The sequence below is a fragment of the Larus michahellis genome, chromosome 4, assembly GCF_964199755.1.
Source record: "Larus michahellis chromosome 4, bLarMic1.1, whole genome shotgun sequence".
NCBI lineage: Eukaryota > Metazoa > Chordata > Aves > Charadriiformes > Laridae > Larus > Larus michahellis.
Genome location: NC_133899.1, coordinates 2,536,482 through 2,555,032, shown reverse-complemented (window position 1 = coordinate 2,555,032; position 18,551 = coordinate 2,536,482). Strand labels below are relative to the sequence as shown.

At 38.1% G+C, this 18,551-nt stretch overlaps 1 protein-coding gene across 11 annotated transcripts in view; it reads left to right on the top strand.

Moving 5' to 3' along the window:
* Positions 1-18,551, top strand: part of BANP (BTG3 associated nuclear protein) — a 153,004-nt gene that overhangs the window by 43,145 nt on the left and 91,308 nt on the right. For all 11 annotated transcript variants that reach the window (XM_074582732.1, XM_074582728.1, XM_074582731.1 and 8 more), the window contains one exon: positions 7,086-7,325. In XM_074582732.1, coding sequence (XP_074438833.1) covers positions 7,086-7,325 — 240 coding nt within the window. The remainder of the gene's footprint in view (positions 1-7,085; positions 7,326-18,551) is intronic.

Here is an 18,551-nt window from a genome sequence, read left to right as displayed (position 1 = left end):
CATTTCCTTTGGTGATGCCCACCATTTCAACGTGCGTTGTCACTTGCCTGCGTCTCTGTCATCTACGTATTCTTGGATTGTAAAATTGCTGGGTAAGGACATTGTATTTGTTCTGTACTTACATAGTACCTTCCACAACACTTGATTCTGATTTAAGAGTGTTACGCTCTTGGATTTATAGGAAACAGTCAAAAAGTGTGGCTGTTAATTACTTGTGATTTCTCATTGGTTGGGTAAACGGCTTGGAATTAATGTATAAAAGATCACACCTGGTTCATAAAGAACTCTTTCTGACAAGTCTTGAGCTTGTGCTAAATAGCAATTTCAGAATTTTACATTAAGTACTCTTGTACCAAGAAACATGTGCAAACAGCAGAAAGCAAAGAATAGATAATATCCAAATATATTTACTAATTTTTTTTTTATGAATTAGTTTTGCTGTGATCAGGCAGTTTTGTGTTTCCTCTGAAGGTATTGAATTTTACTTTGAAAAATTTTACAGGAGCTTGCTCTTCAAAATTTCACATTAGAATATTGGTAAAACCAGAATTTTCTCTTTTTTTTTTTTTTTTAATGCAGCTTACATACAGAAAACAATATTAACTTAAGCAGCTGCTTCAATTTAGGTCAATGAAGCTCAAATTTTGAATACTTACCGTTCAACTAAAGAATAAGCTATCTAAAGGCACTGTGATTATACTTGCACACTTCTCTAGGAGCTACGATGAGAGCATTATTTTGCTTAATAGCAGATATTGCTTTCAAGATATAAGGGGCTTCAAGATGTAAGGAATATTATAATAATAGTGTTCTTACACATACTCAGTATATGGTGGTAACGTTTAAAATATTCAATCTGTGACTTACTGTAGAAACAAGAGGAGCATCTGTTCCTAAAACATCAGTGCGCATTATGTTATCCTTCTAAGTCTTTCACAATAGAGTTACTGTCCTGTCTTTAATATGGATGGAAAAAAAAGCAGGACCTCTCATCTTTGTGGTACAAGAATGTCCCATTCAGCATTACTCTGCTGCTTTAAAAGCAGATATTTTTGAAAATGTCTATGTTAAAGCCAAGACTTTGAAATTACTAAGAAAGAAACACACTGTCCTTAGTATCTCCCAAGTAGGTGAAATGCTCCGTGAAGGCTGTTTTTAAGTGATATAAATACAATGGCAAGATCCATTGAGGTAGAATTTGGTTCGGTGAACCTCACGCTTGATACACTGATATATGATGTTTGGCACCATATGTGATAGTTTCGTATTATGTCTGCTTTCTCTGCATTCCTTTTACTGCATTTTAAGACTACCAAAAATATAGAATTAGAAATGTAAACATGTGCATTTTTGGGGAAGATAAGGGAGAACGGGTCTACAGAGTGTGTTAATCAAAGGATGAATAATATTTTTCCAAATGCAATTTAGTCACATTATTGTCTCTTCAACTTTGCATATGAAACAGTCATTTTACAATAGTAGTATTAAATAGTGCTCCGAATTTGCTTTCCAAATGTGAATCCAAGTAGCTATTTGTACATGGCCCAGACTTATCTGTCCACAGGATTTTCCAGTTCACCGTAAGATCAAATCTCACGTGTTATATATCATTTGCAGCACTTTGCTTTTCCTGCCAAGCTCCTTATGACCAGATACAGACAGCAAGAATGAACTTTTAAATAACAAACTTTTTGCATCTTAAATCAATATTATATGTAGCTGATGTAAAGACACTGATGAGACTTCAGGAGCTTCAGTGACTTGTTCAAACCAAAGAAAACTATAGAAATTGAATTGCTTTAATTTTTTATTATTATTACTGGGAGCAGACAAATGGACAATGGTTTCTTCCAGGTATCTGTCACAGAGATGTTTGGAACTAACAGTCTGGTCCGCTGTATAAAGTTTAATATAACAAAGATGCAATAAACAAGAAAGCGGGCAAAACCTAAATTAGGAATCTTATTTTCTGACATGAAACACACTTTCTAAGGATTTAAAAAGCCCTCTAAGTCCATGGATTTTAATTTTCTCAATTTTATCTTGATTTTTTTTTTTTTAGCTGATTGTTTTAAATTATAGGTGATTTCAGAGTCCTCACTTTCTAGTTCTGTTAAATAAATTCCCTGGCTTTCCATGAGTCATAAAGTAAGGGAACCTCCTCTTTCTCTCATGGATTTAACCAAGTACTGAAACTGAGGTCTTACTTTTAACAAACTAGTAATTTGGCTAATTATACGCTGAGACTTCTATGCACACCGTAGTATTTGCTGAGACAAGTATGCTTTGGTACTGCGTGCCCATGTATGTTCTTTTGTGCTGTGTGTTGTCTATTGGACAACTGAAGAAACCATGAGGGCAGGAGAGTGCAGGATATATTTTCAGATATTTTTTGTCTCGTATAGTGTACTGGTCCTCTGACCATAGGGGCTTAGAAGTTAACTGGAACTGGGCTTGGAAGTTAACTGGAACTGGTCTGTTAGCCAAATCCTTTGTGCCGTACGGAAGATTATACTTGGAGCACGAGATTCTTCTGGCGATCTTTCTTTTATGTTTACATGGAAATTAAACCTTTTTTTTCCCCACGAGAATAGTCAGGCGTAAAACTCCAGTGCTTTGTCCAGGGTTTCTGATATTCCTGGATGTGTGTGTGTTGGATGCTTCCTTTTGCCAGAACTCCCAGCGTCTTAACTGTGTTTTGTGGTGGGAGGAGGTTTTCGTGAACATAGCTTTAAAGCTAGTTATTTAACCTTTCTTTTTAGCTTTAAATCATGTTGCTCAATTTGTACGTTAACATATAGCCTGATTGTCTCTCTGTTCCTTATATTTAATGACTGTTAGTTAATAAAGTCAGTATTCTCTGTCAGTTAATCAGTACCCCTGTGAACCCTTGCAGGGGCAAAGACTCGGGCTAATTGACAGAAGTTAATTGAAAAATATGATGTTGAATCTTCTACGCATCCGCCAAAATATTATTTAATTTCTCTAGAAATGGGGGGTTATTTTTGTAGGTTAGGATTATTTTTTTATAGATTTTTTTTTTTTAAGGTTAATTCATCTTTCTGCCTTTATAGTGCAGCTACTGTTTGTTCTTCTCTGCTGTAGATGCCAGTTTTGCACCCTACCTTGTTTGTAAAATAAAAACTACTCGGAATAATGGAACACGTTAATTCAAGTGTTTATGTGGGCAGGTGTTTCCTTTTGTTTTTCCTTGTTTTAAAGGAGTGACTGACAGCGCGTAGTGAGTGCGCGGAGCCTAGCTTTGCTCCTAGTCTTACTGCTAATGCTCACATGTCAGACTGGGGGAGTGTATCCCGATGGGAAGACGTGAGTAACAGTTAAGTGTCTGTCATCTCCCTGGGCGGGAAAACACATACACGCGTTGAGAGCGAGTCTGAAAGCCGCAGTGACTCTTGCCTGGCTTTTGTTCTCTTGACATAGGTTTTCTTGATACTAACCTTAAAGCTCGCTCGTCCTGTTTCCATAGAAATACTTGTTTGCGCAGCAGCCCCAGCCGCCTCTCGTCCTCTTGCACGTCCCTGCCGAAACAGAGGAATGGTCAGCTGTGTTGTGAGATAAAAGAAATGGACTTAATGCAGTAAAAAAGATTTGAAAACAGCATTGAAAAGCTCCGTAGAAGGAAGATAAAGGCAAATTTTCTGATCTTAAAAAAACATTGAAGAGGAGCTAGAAATTGAAATGAGCTTCTGAGTACAGAGGGGAAATCAGATAAAAATGTCAGGACTTTTAACACTGGAAGTAGAAATGATCAAGAGCCACTTGGCTGATGATATATTTGCCTTAAACAAACACAAGGAAGTACCTTTCCACATAGCATTCAAAATGCATTTAAAATGCAGCAAGGCCATTAGGAAAATGAAAGAAGGAAAAATACTTCAGGGCAAAACAAAAAAGATGTGTGATTAACTGAGTTACAAATGACTGTGTGCATTTACAGTTCATTAGCTTTAAGGAAAGTGTTGTCTTTGACTGTATTCCTCCTCCCCAACCCTTCACGTTATTTGAGCTTTGGTAGCCTTTAAGGAATAGAAGCAGCTGTGTGTGGTTGTACAGGGCCTAGTGGAGTCCTGACTCGGTGTCTGGTTATTACAATGTACGTACTAAATAACCTGACTCATCTAGATTCTATCTAGATATTACGTATAATGCCTGATAATACACGTAAAGAACCATTTCAGTAAGCATAAAAGGATGTTTGAGTACTAGGAGCTTCAAATGATGCAGCTTTAATCAATAGTATTTTTGTACTTAATTGTTTGAAGAGAACTTCCATCAAATTCCCAGTCTTTTTTTCTCTTTCCTTATTCAGTCTGTCTTCTCCCATAGACACCGCTTATTCAGAGCAGTTCTGCCTCCCTCATAACTGGCACCGTACTTCCTCTTTTCACCAGTTTTTTGTACGCCAATCTCATCGTATTTGCTCTATGCAAAGTGCCAGATGTGTTGGCAGGCCGGTAGGAATTATTTTTATATACGATAAGGAATAGTTTAGCTTTTGTGCCCTGAAGTAGCTACAGTGAGACAGTAGAGTCATGTTTAACTTTAGTCATGCAAGTTCCACTTAATGGAAAATGATTATAAAGCAAATTCCCTTTCTGCTGAAGCTTTTAAAGCAGGAGGAAAATGCAAGACATAATTTAATGTGGGGCATGTGTTCATAGGTCAGAATAACAAGATAGTGTCTTTTTTCCAGGCTGTTAGCAATAAAAGAACAGTTGCACGTGGTAAAAACAGTATGTTCTAGCCTCAGTGCCAGTAAAAAAAAAAAGAAAGAAAAAAAAAAAAGGATTATTTTGCAAATTGAAAAAAACCCCACTGTGATTCATGTAGGTTGATAGCGTTTGTTGCACAAGGCTGCAGGTGGAAGGTGTTCTATAAGTAGTAATAACTCTAATAGTAATTCTGTGAACTGGTAAGGCAGTAGGATTTTGGTAGGATGTAGAATCATTTACTCAGGCTTCCTAGAATTTCTTTGAAAAACTTACACATTTATCCAGAGGTGGTTTTGCTTTGCCAGCTCTGCCCAAATTTGTGTAAAACAGTCAGTTTATCTTCAGGAACAGACTGTTGTTTTCCCTGATAATGTTAACCAGGCTTGTGGTGAGGCCAGACATAGTGGCATTCAAAACAAGCTGTAATTAATCTGAACCACTGTATTTTTCAGATGGCACTTGGTACAGTGAGCAGAAAACAGCTAGTGTGCCCTGCTACATAGTTCAGGATAAAAAGTAAGGTTCAAATCAAATATATATTAAAAAAATTGTGAGCGTATAAAAAATATATTCAGAACAGAGCATTAAGTTCTGATTTCAACAGAAAAAAGTTTGAGGGACTAGCTGCTGCATAAACCAGCAATAAATATTTTTCCTTACAAATTATTACAGTTGATAATCTGATGTTTGTAATGATATATCAGTATTGCATAATCTAACGTTTGCCTCATACTGCCATTATTCATTGCAGTAAACTTGCATCTGACATGTGGTATGACTCAACCCAAAGGTCATGTTGGGAAAGTGTTTTGTAGTGTTTGAGTTGCTTTTATGTTGTATTTTATTGCCTGCTTTTGGCTTGAAGTCTAGTAAAATGCAGGCGGCTTAGCCTATGCCAGTACTTGGAAATAAAGATGCTGCTTGCTCCGGGGTCCTGTTCCCTGTGAAAAGGGTATGTCCCCCCCTCTGAACTCCGTAACCCTATTTTGTGACTAGCAGGGTTATGGAAAACAGGACTTTGTTACTTTGTATATACCATGAAACTCGAAAGGCATTTAATGACAGATAAATCATGTCATTGAATGACTCGGTTTACATTGTTACCGTTCTGAAATTGTGTGAAGCAGCAAGGAACTCCTCTAGTGCTCTAGTACCCGAGCGCTGAGAGACTCTTAAATCAAGAAGCTTTGTTTTACTCCACAAAGTTGAGTAAACAAAAATGAAATCCAAATGGTCTGTGTCAGTGAGTATTGAAATAGTACTGGAATGTTGTTCTATCCAGTTCCTATTAGCATTGTCAAGATTTGCGCTGGAAATTTTGTTTTTGTCTGAAATGACAGTCTCATCCTGGGTCCTCCGTGGCATCCTCCGCTTCAGTGGGGATTGGTCATTCTTACGAGCTCTCTTCTAGTTTCTGGTTTGTTTTGAATCCACTAACTTTTGGCGTTGTCTGCAAAGATTAATTTCGAGTGAGGGCTTAGTATCCTCTTAAAATGAATAGGTGTTTTTCCCACCAAACTGAGAGGCTGTGACAGAAATAAAAAAAAATATTCTTATATATAAAAATGCATGTGTGTATACGCAAGATAAATTAGGTGTAGTTCTGCTGCTAATGATCTCATACTTGAATAGAAGGGAAGATGCACTTGGCAGATGGTTAGTGATTGATTCACTATCTTTATGCTGGGCCTGTTCCTTGGTAAACTGTGGGCTTAGGAAGTAATGGAGGCTACTGGCCAGTAAACTTGAAGGAAAACCAAAATGTTGATTGGGATCTCTAGCTACATTTGGAATGATTATCATTGCTTGAAATACTCTTTTTAAGTGATTAAATAAGTTACTGTCAGTATTGATTATAACTTCTTCAATTTACAAACTTGCTTAGGCTCATTTTAATCTGATGCTTTTAGGGAAAAATGTGGTTCAAAGCTGTTAGCTTCTTGAAATTAGCTGTACTTTAAGAATATTATGGGGTTGCAGTAATCTTCATTTTTAGGGGATGACTAACTTGATGAATGAGAACACTGTGAATATAATGTGCTCTTTCAGCTGTTGGCCTCTAATATGGGACACTTTAAAAAGATATCTGAGAATGAGTTAGACATCTGGACATCCTCATGTAGGCCAGAACACTAATGGCAATAACTTTTGGTCACCGTTGGTGTGGATTTGAGAGTAACTTTTTATCTGTGGCAAATCTTGTGAACCTATTAGTCTGCTAAATTTTAAAGTTTATGGGGACTACAAAGAAAACTGGAAGAGCTCATGATAACTTGAAATATTGGCTGTAACTTGAACCTGACTGTTTCATTCTGTGCCACAATTAGAAATTTCACAATCTCTTTTTTTTAGAGGATTACCCCAATGGGACATGGCTTGGAGATGAGAATAACCCTGAGATGCGAGTCCGTTGCCCCATCACCCCCGCTGACATGCTGCACATCAGCACGAACTGTCGCACAGCCGAGAAGATGGCACTGACATTGCTTGATTATCTCTTCCATCGGGAAATTCAAGCCATCTCCAACCTTTCGGGCCAAGGGAAGCATGGGAAGAAGCAACTTGATCCTCTCATGATTTATGGAATTCGCTGTGAGTATAACACTGAAACTTTTGAATTTATACTGTGTAGATAAGGCAGAAACTAACTGCTGCTTGCAGTTAAACTACGTTTTGTAAGAACGGGGTATGTATTTTTGTTGCCAGACAGATGTTTTGTTTGCTTTTGTTTAGGAAGGAATCCTAATGGGCTGGTTTAATTTAGTTTGTTGTGGGTGTTCACCAGAAATTCCTCAATCTTGAAATCTGAATTCAGATTTCTTTGCAAGTACCAGCTGTGAGCACACCAAGTGTCGTAAATATCAGAGAAATATTTTTTTTCTCAGATAATGGAACAAATAGTAAAACAAATTACACATATATAAATATTGTTCAAGTGTTCAAAACAGGATGGTCTTGAATCTTAGTTTTTTTACTTCCCATTTATGCGTATGATTTCAAAAGACTGTCTGACACTGAGATGGAAGAAATTTGCAATCTCTACTAAAGGAGAGGTTAAGTGTCATAAAGCCTGTGGATTCGTAACAGGAATGCATATGATGCTAATGTACTTCTGTCTGCTCCAGTGTGCATGAGTCTTTGGTTGTTAAAGCTATTATGCAGTAACGAACAGATATTGCTTATATTGAAAATGCAATTTTTGTCAATTCAAAAGGAATCAAATGTGTTTTGCATATAGAATGTAGCAGGCATAGCCACTAGTTTTGAGTGAAGAAGAATCTGTGCATATGCGTCTTGCTCTGATATGCTGACTTCTAGTAGAGGATTACTCGGTGAATACATTGAGGACAGCCAAGTCTGTTCCATGTGCTATGGTGTAAATATTTTCCAGTAAAATATGGCCTCTCAAACAGCCAAGCATCTGACACAAGTGTACAGCTTTTGCATGATAACTTTGCTGTGCATGGAAAGAGGAAACAAATTTAAATGTTAGTGTGGAATTAAGAGAGGGTCTAAAAATGACCAGCTTCACTCATTGAACTAAATTTTAATCATCGAATGGTTTGGGTTGGAAGGGACCTTAAAGATCATCCAGTTCCAACCCCCCTGCTATGGGCAGAGGCACCTCGGGCTAGACCAGGTTGCTCAAAGCCCCATCCAGCCTGGCCTGGAACACCTCCAGGGACGGGGAAGTATCTATACCTACTATACCAGCAGATCGCACTGTTAAAAGATTCTCTATAGTCACGTCTTATGTAGGTCACCAGTGGATTAGTAGAGTGGGAATAATTTGTTATACTAGAGTATTTTGTATACAGTTGCCAATTTGAAATGCCAATTAAGGCTTAAAAACGTAGCCAGAGAGAGCTTATTTTGAATGGTGTTTTAAGTATTTGATGCTTTGTTTTTATGCTTCTGTTAGGGCAATCTGTTTGATAGTTACATGGAAGAAAATGTGAGGAATATTTGACGATGAGACTGCTGTGCCTTATTTAAGCTGAACTGAGCTGAAGAAATACGGTCCTATTGACCTGCTTTTGTTTCTAGCAATTTGCTGGCTATCTTGGGGAAGCTGATAGGCAAAACTAACCCATTCAGTTTGCTGCGTTAGGTCAATTTTTGTGTGATTACATACCTGAAGCTTACATACCTTGAAGACTTGAGGCTTATATCGCATATCTATTTAAAACGTATTTTTAAGGGAGATTATGATTCAAAGTAATTTTGATCTCCAAAATCTTTTTATCTATTGATGTCATAAATATAAATGACCTTGTTCCATTGTGTTTTTAAAACTTAGATTTTTTTCTTGACAATAGTTTTTAGAAACATGAATAAATGAATCTTGTTCCCATGTTAAAGCAAGTCACTAGCAGCCCTTTTCCCCATCTCTTAAATCTGTGAGTGCAAATCAAAAGAATGAGTTTATAACTATTTGTATAGGAAGAACAGGTTTTTGAAAACATGAGCGTGGAGAAGGAATGTGCTCATGTGACTGAATGTTCAAGCTAGGGATTATGTCATTTATATGGGGCATTCTGACCATGAAGAAATTGGATTATAGAAGTGATTCCTGCAGTTGGAAAAGGTCTGCGACGGCAGAAATGTAGCAGCAGCGGATCATAAGCAGCAGCATTCTGAATGACGGGCACAGAAACCACTGTCTGTGTCTTTGATGTCATAGGCATTGTTCAGAAGGTTTGGGATTCGGTTATCTGAAACATCTGTATTTCTTCTTCATGTTGACTAGTGCGTTGCTTTCTTTTGGGAACCAGTCCATAACAAACTAGGGATTTTGTATGCCTTCTGGAAGAAATACACCCCATGTGAATCTGACCAGAGTTTACTTTTTTGGGTACCTAAATGTTAATGGTTATTGAAATTTGCTGTTGGCAGTGGCAAAGGATCCTGTGGCAACAAATGATGAAAATGCATGTACACTGGATGAAGCAGCAAATTTAATAGTAACAACATTGGTGCAGAAATGGTGATTTCATGTAATGCTCTCTAACATCTTACCACTGCGGATAATTAACTTGAAATGAAATTCGATGTCAGTAGCGTGTTTATGAATTTCTTGTGAAGTGAGTGAGCATATGGATGACTCGTAACATTTGAGGATGGTGCTTTGGCCGTGTTCAGTTCGATGGCAGAACTCCTGTTGAGTTCAGCTCTGCCACAATTTCATCCCTAATGTTTATCAGAAGTACTGGGAGGAGCCCTGCCATGCCATATGCACTTTGCTTTACCAGTCCACAGACCATCTGGTTTTTATTGGTGAAGTGTTGTTCCATAAAATCTACCAAAACCTGCGTGCAGCGCTAGTATGGGAATGAAATTAGGTTGTCCTAACAACGTGGTTTGCTTCTGCTCTAAGCAGTAACACTGCAATGCGTTATTTTAAACTTAAATGAAAAATCTAATGTCATCAACCTCACATCTGCCAATCATAGCTAGACAAGCTCAAGCCAAAATAAAGGATTTTGTTTTTCCTTTTGTTTCAAGTTTCTTAAAGTTTGTCAGTGGAAAGATATTCCTTCCTTTCTTTTTCTAGAAGAAAAAATACCAACCAAATCTGTATTTAATAGAGAAGATATTTTGTATAATATGCAGAAACTATATGACATGAAGAGATGTATGTTTATTAAAAATTCTTGATATACTGCATAAGGTTTACCGCAAGAGAGATGAAAGTTATCTTTGGAAGTATAAATTTTCACTTGTGGTATAAATTTGCTTGTGGAGTGGCAGTGGTATTGAAGAGAGTTTTTGGGCAAGAAACCAAAATGACTTAAACACACTATATGTCATTAAGTAGCTCCTTACTTCAGCTGTACTAAAAACATGGACATTTTCTGGTGAAATATAAGAACATCCACAGTTGTAATAGTCTTTGTGTAACAGAAAATACAGGTCTCTTGAGGTTTTACAGCAATCACCACAAATGAGTTTGAAAAAATAGATTTCCAAATTCAGAATTTTGCATTTTTAAGAAACTTAGAACACAAAGGATGTTTGTCTTGGAAAAAATTGAGAGGGGATTTCTGCAGTTCATGAAAGAAAAGCTATCAGTAATTCTTACTCTTTAAAATAGTCTAAGTAATTAAATGAATTAGTTATTTCCCGTGTGTGTAACTTTGTTAGTGTGTCATTTCTTTGAAAGCCTCTTGCATCTGCACATGTGTGTTTGCAGACTCTCGCCAATCATTTTTTAATATATTTGTCAGCTTTGACGAATTATGACATGAGGATAGAAGATCAGCACCTACAAATGAAACGCAGGGTGAGTGTTCGGGTGAAGGAAGGAGATACAAATTCACTAATTGTGTTAAGGGGAACCTGTGCCCTTAGTTCTGGTGTATTATCGGACACCAGAAATCCTCTTTGGACTCCATACAGTCGTCTGATGCTCAGGGAACTATTTATGCGTATTGAAATAACTCTCACATTAGGGACGCGATCGTTGTTTAAAAACAAAACAACCAAAAAACCCCCGGCTCCCAGTACCTGCAGAGGGGAGGGCACCGCGGTGGAAGATATACGAGTACTGTTATAGCCAGTTTAGTACTAGTCTGTTGAATTTTCCCATCTGCTTTCAAGACTACTTCATAGAGTGATTTTTTGCTGATTTCTGTTGATGAGTTAACACTTATTTCATCCAGAATATGGCATCCCTGTCATTAAAGTAACATAGGAAAAAAGTGTTATCTGAAAACACCTTATGATAAAGTCTGATTTTTAACTATATGGTAAGTGATATATCTTCTGTTTCAAATGGCGTATAACTTTACTTTTTAAGATGCAATTAAAAAAGAAGACTAGAAAGTAATTCGTAATCAAAGCTTGGTGTTTCCGTTGTGTCATAATATTGCTTCCAGTAAAGATGAGACCACCTTTCTACTGTGCTATTTGAAAGAGATGTTAATACACTTTGATAGAAGAATTAAACATAGCTGTGTCCTCTTCAGAGGGCTGTTCAAATAGAATTAAGCACTGTACTGCTTTACAAAATTCACTGACACAATCCTGCTTGAGAAGCAGACCACCCACGTTTGTTTAATGGGAAACACATTTGACTCCTGCTTGATTGTATAATGTATTTCAGTTGGATCAGCGTGCGCGCGCGTGTGTATATATACATATATTATATATATATAAAAATATATATATATTCATGCACATAACCCAAACATAATGCAGGTTGGGCCAGTTCAAGCAACTTGTAACTTGTCGTGTAAAATCTGCAGATCGCAGTAAGTCACTACTGCTTCCGCTTCTCCTTTGCTTTTAAAGAAGATTTTGATCTTAATAGCAAGGCAGGATAAACAACAAATACACCACGCTTGCGTTCCGTCTTTCTTAAGCATTATCGTGCTTTTAAATACTGGAGGAAGGGTAGTGAGTTGCTTCTCATAGACAGATTGTTAGCTCTGATGTTCTCACCAGTGGATCTGTTTTATATGTTGCTACTATATTGAATGTTTTATATAAATGAACATTACAGTTACTGAAGGTGTACACTATAAATACAGAATATATTTAGTATTTTGTTATTTCATTTTTTAATTTTTCCACTTTAAAAAAGCCTTTTTTATTGCTATATTTTTATGAATTATACCCACTTTTCCTTTTATCTCCTTTTTTTCCCCCCTTCCTAATCTTTGTATACTTCTTTTGTTTGGACACTCTCTCTGTCTTCCTTTCATTTCCTGTTTATAATTTTGGCTTCCTGTGTCTCATTTCTGAATATCGTGCTAGTCACTGTCGGTGTGTGGTGTATATGTACAGTGGTTCAAAACAGCATTACACCTAGATGCATCTAGACCTTGAATTCCACCAGGACACCATTGGAGAACGAGAAAAATTCAAACTTTTTCAAACTGGCATTTTGTCCTAACTCTTTAATATTTCATCAGCACTAGAAATGGGTGAATTTCCGTAACTTGGGTTGTTGAGACTACGTTGCTAATTGTCGTTTCAGTCCGTTCCCCTTGACAGACCACCTAACTCAAGAATCAGTCATGGTCTGGATACTCTGGCGATTTGGGGGGAAGAAGAATGGGTTAGTGGCAGTGCTCAAGCTAGTAATTTGTTTAATTTGTTGAGGATCTCTGATGTTTTCTATTTAACCCGTGCTTCTGTTTCTTTGTTACATAGGACATTAACTAATCTTCCAAGCTATCGTATTCTGAAAAGGAGTTGTGTGGTTTGTGTCTGCATGGATGAGCTAATCTTGTGGTGCCTGGAAGTGCCTTTTGCCAACATTTTCTTCTCCTAGTAATAAGTACCATGGACTATAGTTCTTTGGAAATAAAAATTTGCTTTGGTCTGTTGCTTTGAGGACTGTGGTGTTATCAGATGCTGTAGTGCGCTTCTCAAGTGCCAGATCATGGCCTAGAGGTAGGACAAACTTCATTTTGCAGTCTGAAGTGTTGAGTATAAGTGGACAAGAATTTACCCAATTCTGCAGCAACACGACTGTGGCAGACGGGGGAGTTGAAGCAGGTTCTCCTGAGCTGTGTGCTCTTCAAAACCGCTACCCTGAATCTTACCAAGTGGACCACTTCCATCTGACAATTTCAGAAAAGCTGCGTTGTGGCTCATTCTGAAGTCCGTGAGAGTGGTGACTGTTGTTAGGGGCAGACGCTGGGGAGAGAGGAGGGAGAGTTTGCAGAGGTGTTGAACTATCTCATACTCAAGAAGAGGGTGAGAACCAAAGCCTGAGAGTTCAGCACGGCTTTGAATGGAAAGAAGTGAAAGAAAGCATTTCTGTTGTGCTTTTCTCATATCCAAAAAGCATTAATTTTTTTGTACAGCACCCTCGGGAAAGGCTTTGTGATGCAGCAGTGCTGCTTTTTGCAAACATGTCGTCTTCCTCAGAGCTGCAAAAGTCTGGCTTCAGTTCCAAATAGCTGCTTCTTTGTGAATCAATTAAATACTGCCACATGGAGGGAAGTGATAACCTCTTTTGAGGCTAGGCAAGAAGATAATATGAGAACCCATTGAGTTTATCTCAGCACCGCAGTTCTCATAAATGGCATCAATGCTGGCACTTGCTTACTGACTTTATGTAAGCACTGTAATTTAACGCTGGCTGTTGTTTTCTTCTTTCCTGGGCACTTGTGTTTATTTCAGTTACTTTCCTGGCTAGTTACTGATTAATAAACTGAAAGAAAGGCAGCAATTTGGGGATATAAAATAAATTGTTGGCAGTGTGTTTTCTCTCTCCTTCTCACACTTCTCTTGTGTTCTTGCATTATACAAGCGATGAATTTAATTTTCCATTCTTGAACCTCAGCAGCTGCGTAGCCTGTCAGTCGCAACTGTGATTGCACGTAACTTGATTGTGCGTGATGTGCTATCAAGTGTTTGTGAGTTCGTAGGTTCTACAGAAAGAAGAAAACTAATGCATTAGGTCACTTGGACCACCTCTTTCCAGCTGATGCACAGTCGTTCCATCCTGTCAATACTTTTCCGCTTTGGCCAGACTTATTTAAAGTACGTGCTGAAGTGCCCTGGTCCTCGCTTCTTGAGAGGCAGCTGAAAACATTCAGATAAGCCTGTGAGCGTAAAAGCAGTTTTCTCAGTGACTTTAAATGTTGCCTCAGGAGTGTATAATGAGAAAAGGGGCAAGTTGTGTAATTTGTAAGAAAGGTGTGCTCAGTGGGAAAGTTACCGCTACAAATACGATAACTTAGTTGAATGAGTGCTGGTTTTTTTCCTAATGAAAATCAAGGAAGTCTAGTGTGGGTTTCAGAAGTCAGTACATACTCATGTCCCAAACCTTGATGTCAGGGAGAAGTATTGGACCATTTATAATCAATGTGTTGAGAGTGATGTCCAAGGATCGTCTTTATCAATACTGCAGATCCATCTGAGCGATGAAGTTACAAGTGAAATAGAGGGCTCTTTGTGTCACGGTTGTACTAATCACTGTTTTCTTTGGACTGCTGCCTTCATACATGGAACTTCTCCAGTGTTATGACTGTCTGCAGGGTAGTCACTACAGTGTGCAGCGGTGGTGACCCTATGGGGTTTAATTCAGAAGGATGCAGAGCATGCTTTGCTCTCGCCATCAGTAGAGGAGGCTGGTGATTACCTGGTATCACTGAGGCTCGGTCCCTGCATAAATAATATATTCTATTGAACTCTCACTGGGCTCCAGACGAGAAATACTTTCTTTACTGTCGAAGGCCTATAAATGACAAAACTGAACTTTTACGGTGTGGTTTTAGAAGACGTGAAGAGTCTAAGAAAGTATTTGATCCCTGACATTTTGAGAGGAAAAGCAGCTCAGCCATCGAACACAGTTTGATCGGCACAAAAATAATGTAAGTTCATCTGGAAAATGCATTGCCGCATTCAAGGAGAGCTGTGATTTCACAAAATCTCATAAACGGAGTTCCAGAAAGTTTGCATAGCTTTTCCTTTCCTGGCTTTGAACTTTTTCTCCATTTCACAAGGGTTAAAAAGTGAAGTGAGGAGATGCCTCAAGCTGACTGCAAGTAAAATGTAAATAAATTCCCGCAGCGTTCAGGTTTCTGTCTTGCCAGTCCTTTCCAAACCCACAAGCTCCTTCGGAAGGGGAGAAATTTTCGTTGTTGATTCATAAGTGAGTTTTTCTTGGCGGCACGTGTGGCGGCGTTTGCCATCCAGATGGGCTCCCGAGGCACTGCGGTGAGGGCTTATGTAAGGGATGTCTCGGGAAGGGGGTGGTTAAAGCAACAACCCGCCTTTTTTCCATCGGTTCTGCTGCTGGTTCTGTCAGATCACATTGTGCTGCTGCGTAAAAGACAAACAGCTGTTTCATCAACTTCTCTGTAAAATTGTGGCTATCAAAAATGACCTGATATGTGGTTATTGGCAGCGACTCCTTAAAATGGGAAGCATTTATCTCGATCAAGTGTTATTGCTTCCATTTAGGTGATTCCATTTGTTTTGAGCATCAGACTTTGATTTTAAACAGTAAGCTGATCCTTTGGCAATAAACACATCATATACTTAGGTATGTTCCACTCCAAAACAGAATGATGTCTGATAAACCTTGTGGGATTGTTTCTCCCAGCGAGTAAAAGAAATAGCAAGATCTTTCTTTGCTCACTCTGATCATAAATGAATGCTCTGATGTTTTGAATGTGCAAAACTAAAAGCTAAATTTAACTGAAGACCTAAAAGTCTGGTATCCTGTAAGTGCTTTTTTGTTATGCAAGAAGAAGGTAATAGTTATGATGAGCGCATTAGGTATTTTATTTGGAAGGAGATTGTTAGTGGCCAGGTAAATCAAACAAGCGTTGGAGTCTTTAGGTCCTAATCTTCATGAAAAGCCGTTTCGGATGAAAGTGCTTGTGCAGTCTGTACGGAATGCTGCCACTGCAATTTTTAGCTGTACAGCTATAGCTATATGAAGTATATGATTTTGTGTATTCTTTTAAAAATGAGGAAAAAAATGCAAGGAAATGTATGCCATTTGTCCAGTATCATCGCAGCGGAGTACCTCTCATGGAATTTGGGAACTGAGGCGAGTCTGTAGTAAATAACATGAAGATGACTTTTCTGTTTTCAGTTTACAAAACCTCTGATTTGGTCTAGAATTTTTTTCTTGTGGGGTTGATGGATTCATTTAATTAGTTAGACGCTTTGTGGTTTTGATAATTACACCCTGGTTATTAAACGGTTACATGCACGCAGCTGTTGACGTTCTGTCACCACCAGAGAAAAGGGATCCAAAGATGCCTACGGGAGTGCCTTACGGCCACCCTTGCAACACGCCGTGTGGAACTCGCTTCCAAGTGTGCAACCAGGAGCATCAAAAATACTCTGTTCCTGTAGCGATCAGTTCGCTCGCTCCCATTTCACAGCGTATCTCTGGTTCTGCAGTGCTGCTAACCTTTTGTAGCACTTGGCGCCTGCTGCAAGGGAGTCGGAGATTGAGCAAACATACACATGCACGGATAAAAATCCTGTCGTTTCTTGCCAGAATGGTAAATTTGAGGCTCCACTAGATGGCATTATTTGCATGCTTATGGCTGTCTCTTGATCTCAAATTAAAACAGGTTCTGATGTTGGTAAAATAGATAAAAATAGACGGGCTGGTTTTCTAGGAAGATGGTAAGGTTTGTCTGAATGTAGGAGCTCTTCTGTTTCAGAAGGTGGTGGAATTTGGAGATTCCAGATGCTAATTAATTTTAGTTTTGTTTTTGAAACTTCTGGTAGGGTCCTGTAGACCTGCATGGGTCCTTTTTAATTTGTAGAATTGGGGCATTTAAAATAATCTTTAATTTCATGTTTCCTCTGGTTCTGTGACTTTTTTTTTTAAATGAAATATTCAGGCAAATATTCTAAATAAGTACTAATAAATATTAATGAAATATTCTGACAAATTAACTTTCAATAAAATAAAATTAGATGTTAAATATCCTGACAATTCAGAGCTAGTTATTATTTCTTTTGAGGAACAGTACCTTACCAGAATGAAACCTGAGCCAGATCTGCATACAAGCATCAAGAAGGTGCTGCCTTTGCTTGTGAAACATTTGGTTTCATAACGCTTTAAATCTTCTAAAATATGAGACATTCTCTCTGTGTTTTACAGAAAACAAGAACAGAGAAAGAGAAACGTTATGCCTCTTGGGTTGTACTGCTTTCTCATAACTTTAAAAAAACCCCCCAACAACAAAACTACCAACAAACAAAGAACTATCTGGATTTTGTATGTTACCCGAAGCAGAAATCTTTAGCAATCACTTGTAAAAGGTGCATGGTCTCTTGCAGTAGCCTTTCGATCTGGTGGTATGCTTGAGATGAATGCGAAAAATAAACGTGGTTACAGCCTCAGTCTTCATCCGCCAAATCGTCAGATCTGCAGCTTCAGATTGACAAAGGTGCAATGACTGAAGCAGTGAATAATTCACTTTCACTTTAATAATCTGTTACTTGAGCCACGAGCCTATATGTGTAAACACTTTTTATGCTGTTCGGTAGATATTTAAAACGGGTTTATTTTCTGAAATGTTTCCTCAGCTTGATAGAGTAATTTGACGTTATTGAGGAAAACTTTCTTGCCTGTTCTTCCAAACGGTTTAGTGTTCTATTTGCATAGAATTGTAATCAGCAGATTGTCTAAACACTGGAATTAGCATTTTATAAAGAGTTGCTGATTGCAGTTTAACACTTCCTGTGGCTTGCTTTGATGCTGGTACATCAAAACGCACTCTTTCCATCCCAGAAAGTATTTCTACCAGATAGATACTTAATTTGAACTTGACTTTGTTTTAGGAGCTGAGATGAGAAAACCTTGTTTTAAATTGTTAGTTTTCTTGAAATGGCTAAAATGTGCTGATCCTATGTATATTAGAAAGGAGTTTTTAATTCTAAAAGGCAAGCAATGAGTGTTACCTCAACTCGTCCTTGGGGAACTTGGGGAATTTTATAGTAATCATAGTTTGGGGCAGATGGTGTCTTGGTAATTATAAGACCTGTGTTACGGGGGTTTTGGGGAGCAAAAATGAGTGAGATGCTGGTAGACTGATGGCAGTTCAGTCTGCAGAAATTTATGTCCACAGTCTCACTTCTATTCCAGTTATCTTGTACGAGGTATGAAAACACAGTGTTTAGAGTTTGATTCCTTAATGTGTATTTGTGTAACACCCACATCATGATGGCATCTGGAAGCTGGGAGAATTACACAGTAAGAGCAATACAATCCTAGGGAAAAAAAATTTTTTTTGGTGTCCCTAAAGTTAGTCCTTATTCCCTAAATCATCTAATCGCATGCTTACACTTAAGACCACTGACTTCACTGGCGTTTTTCACATCTGG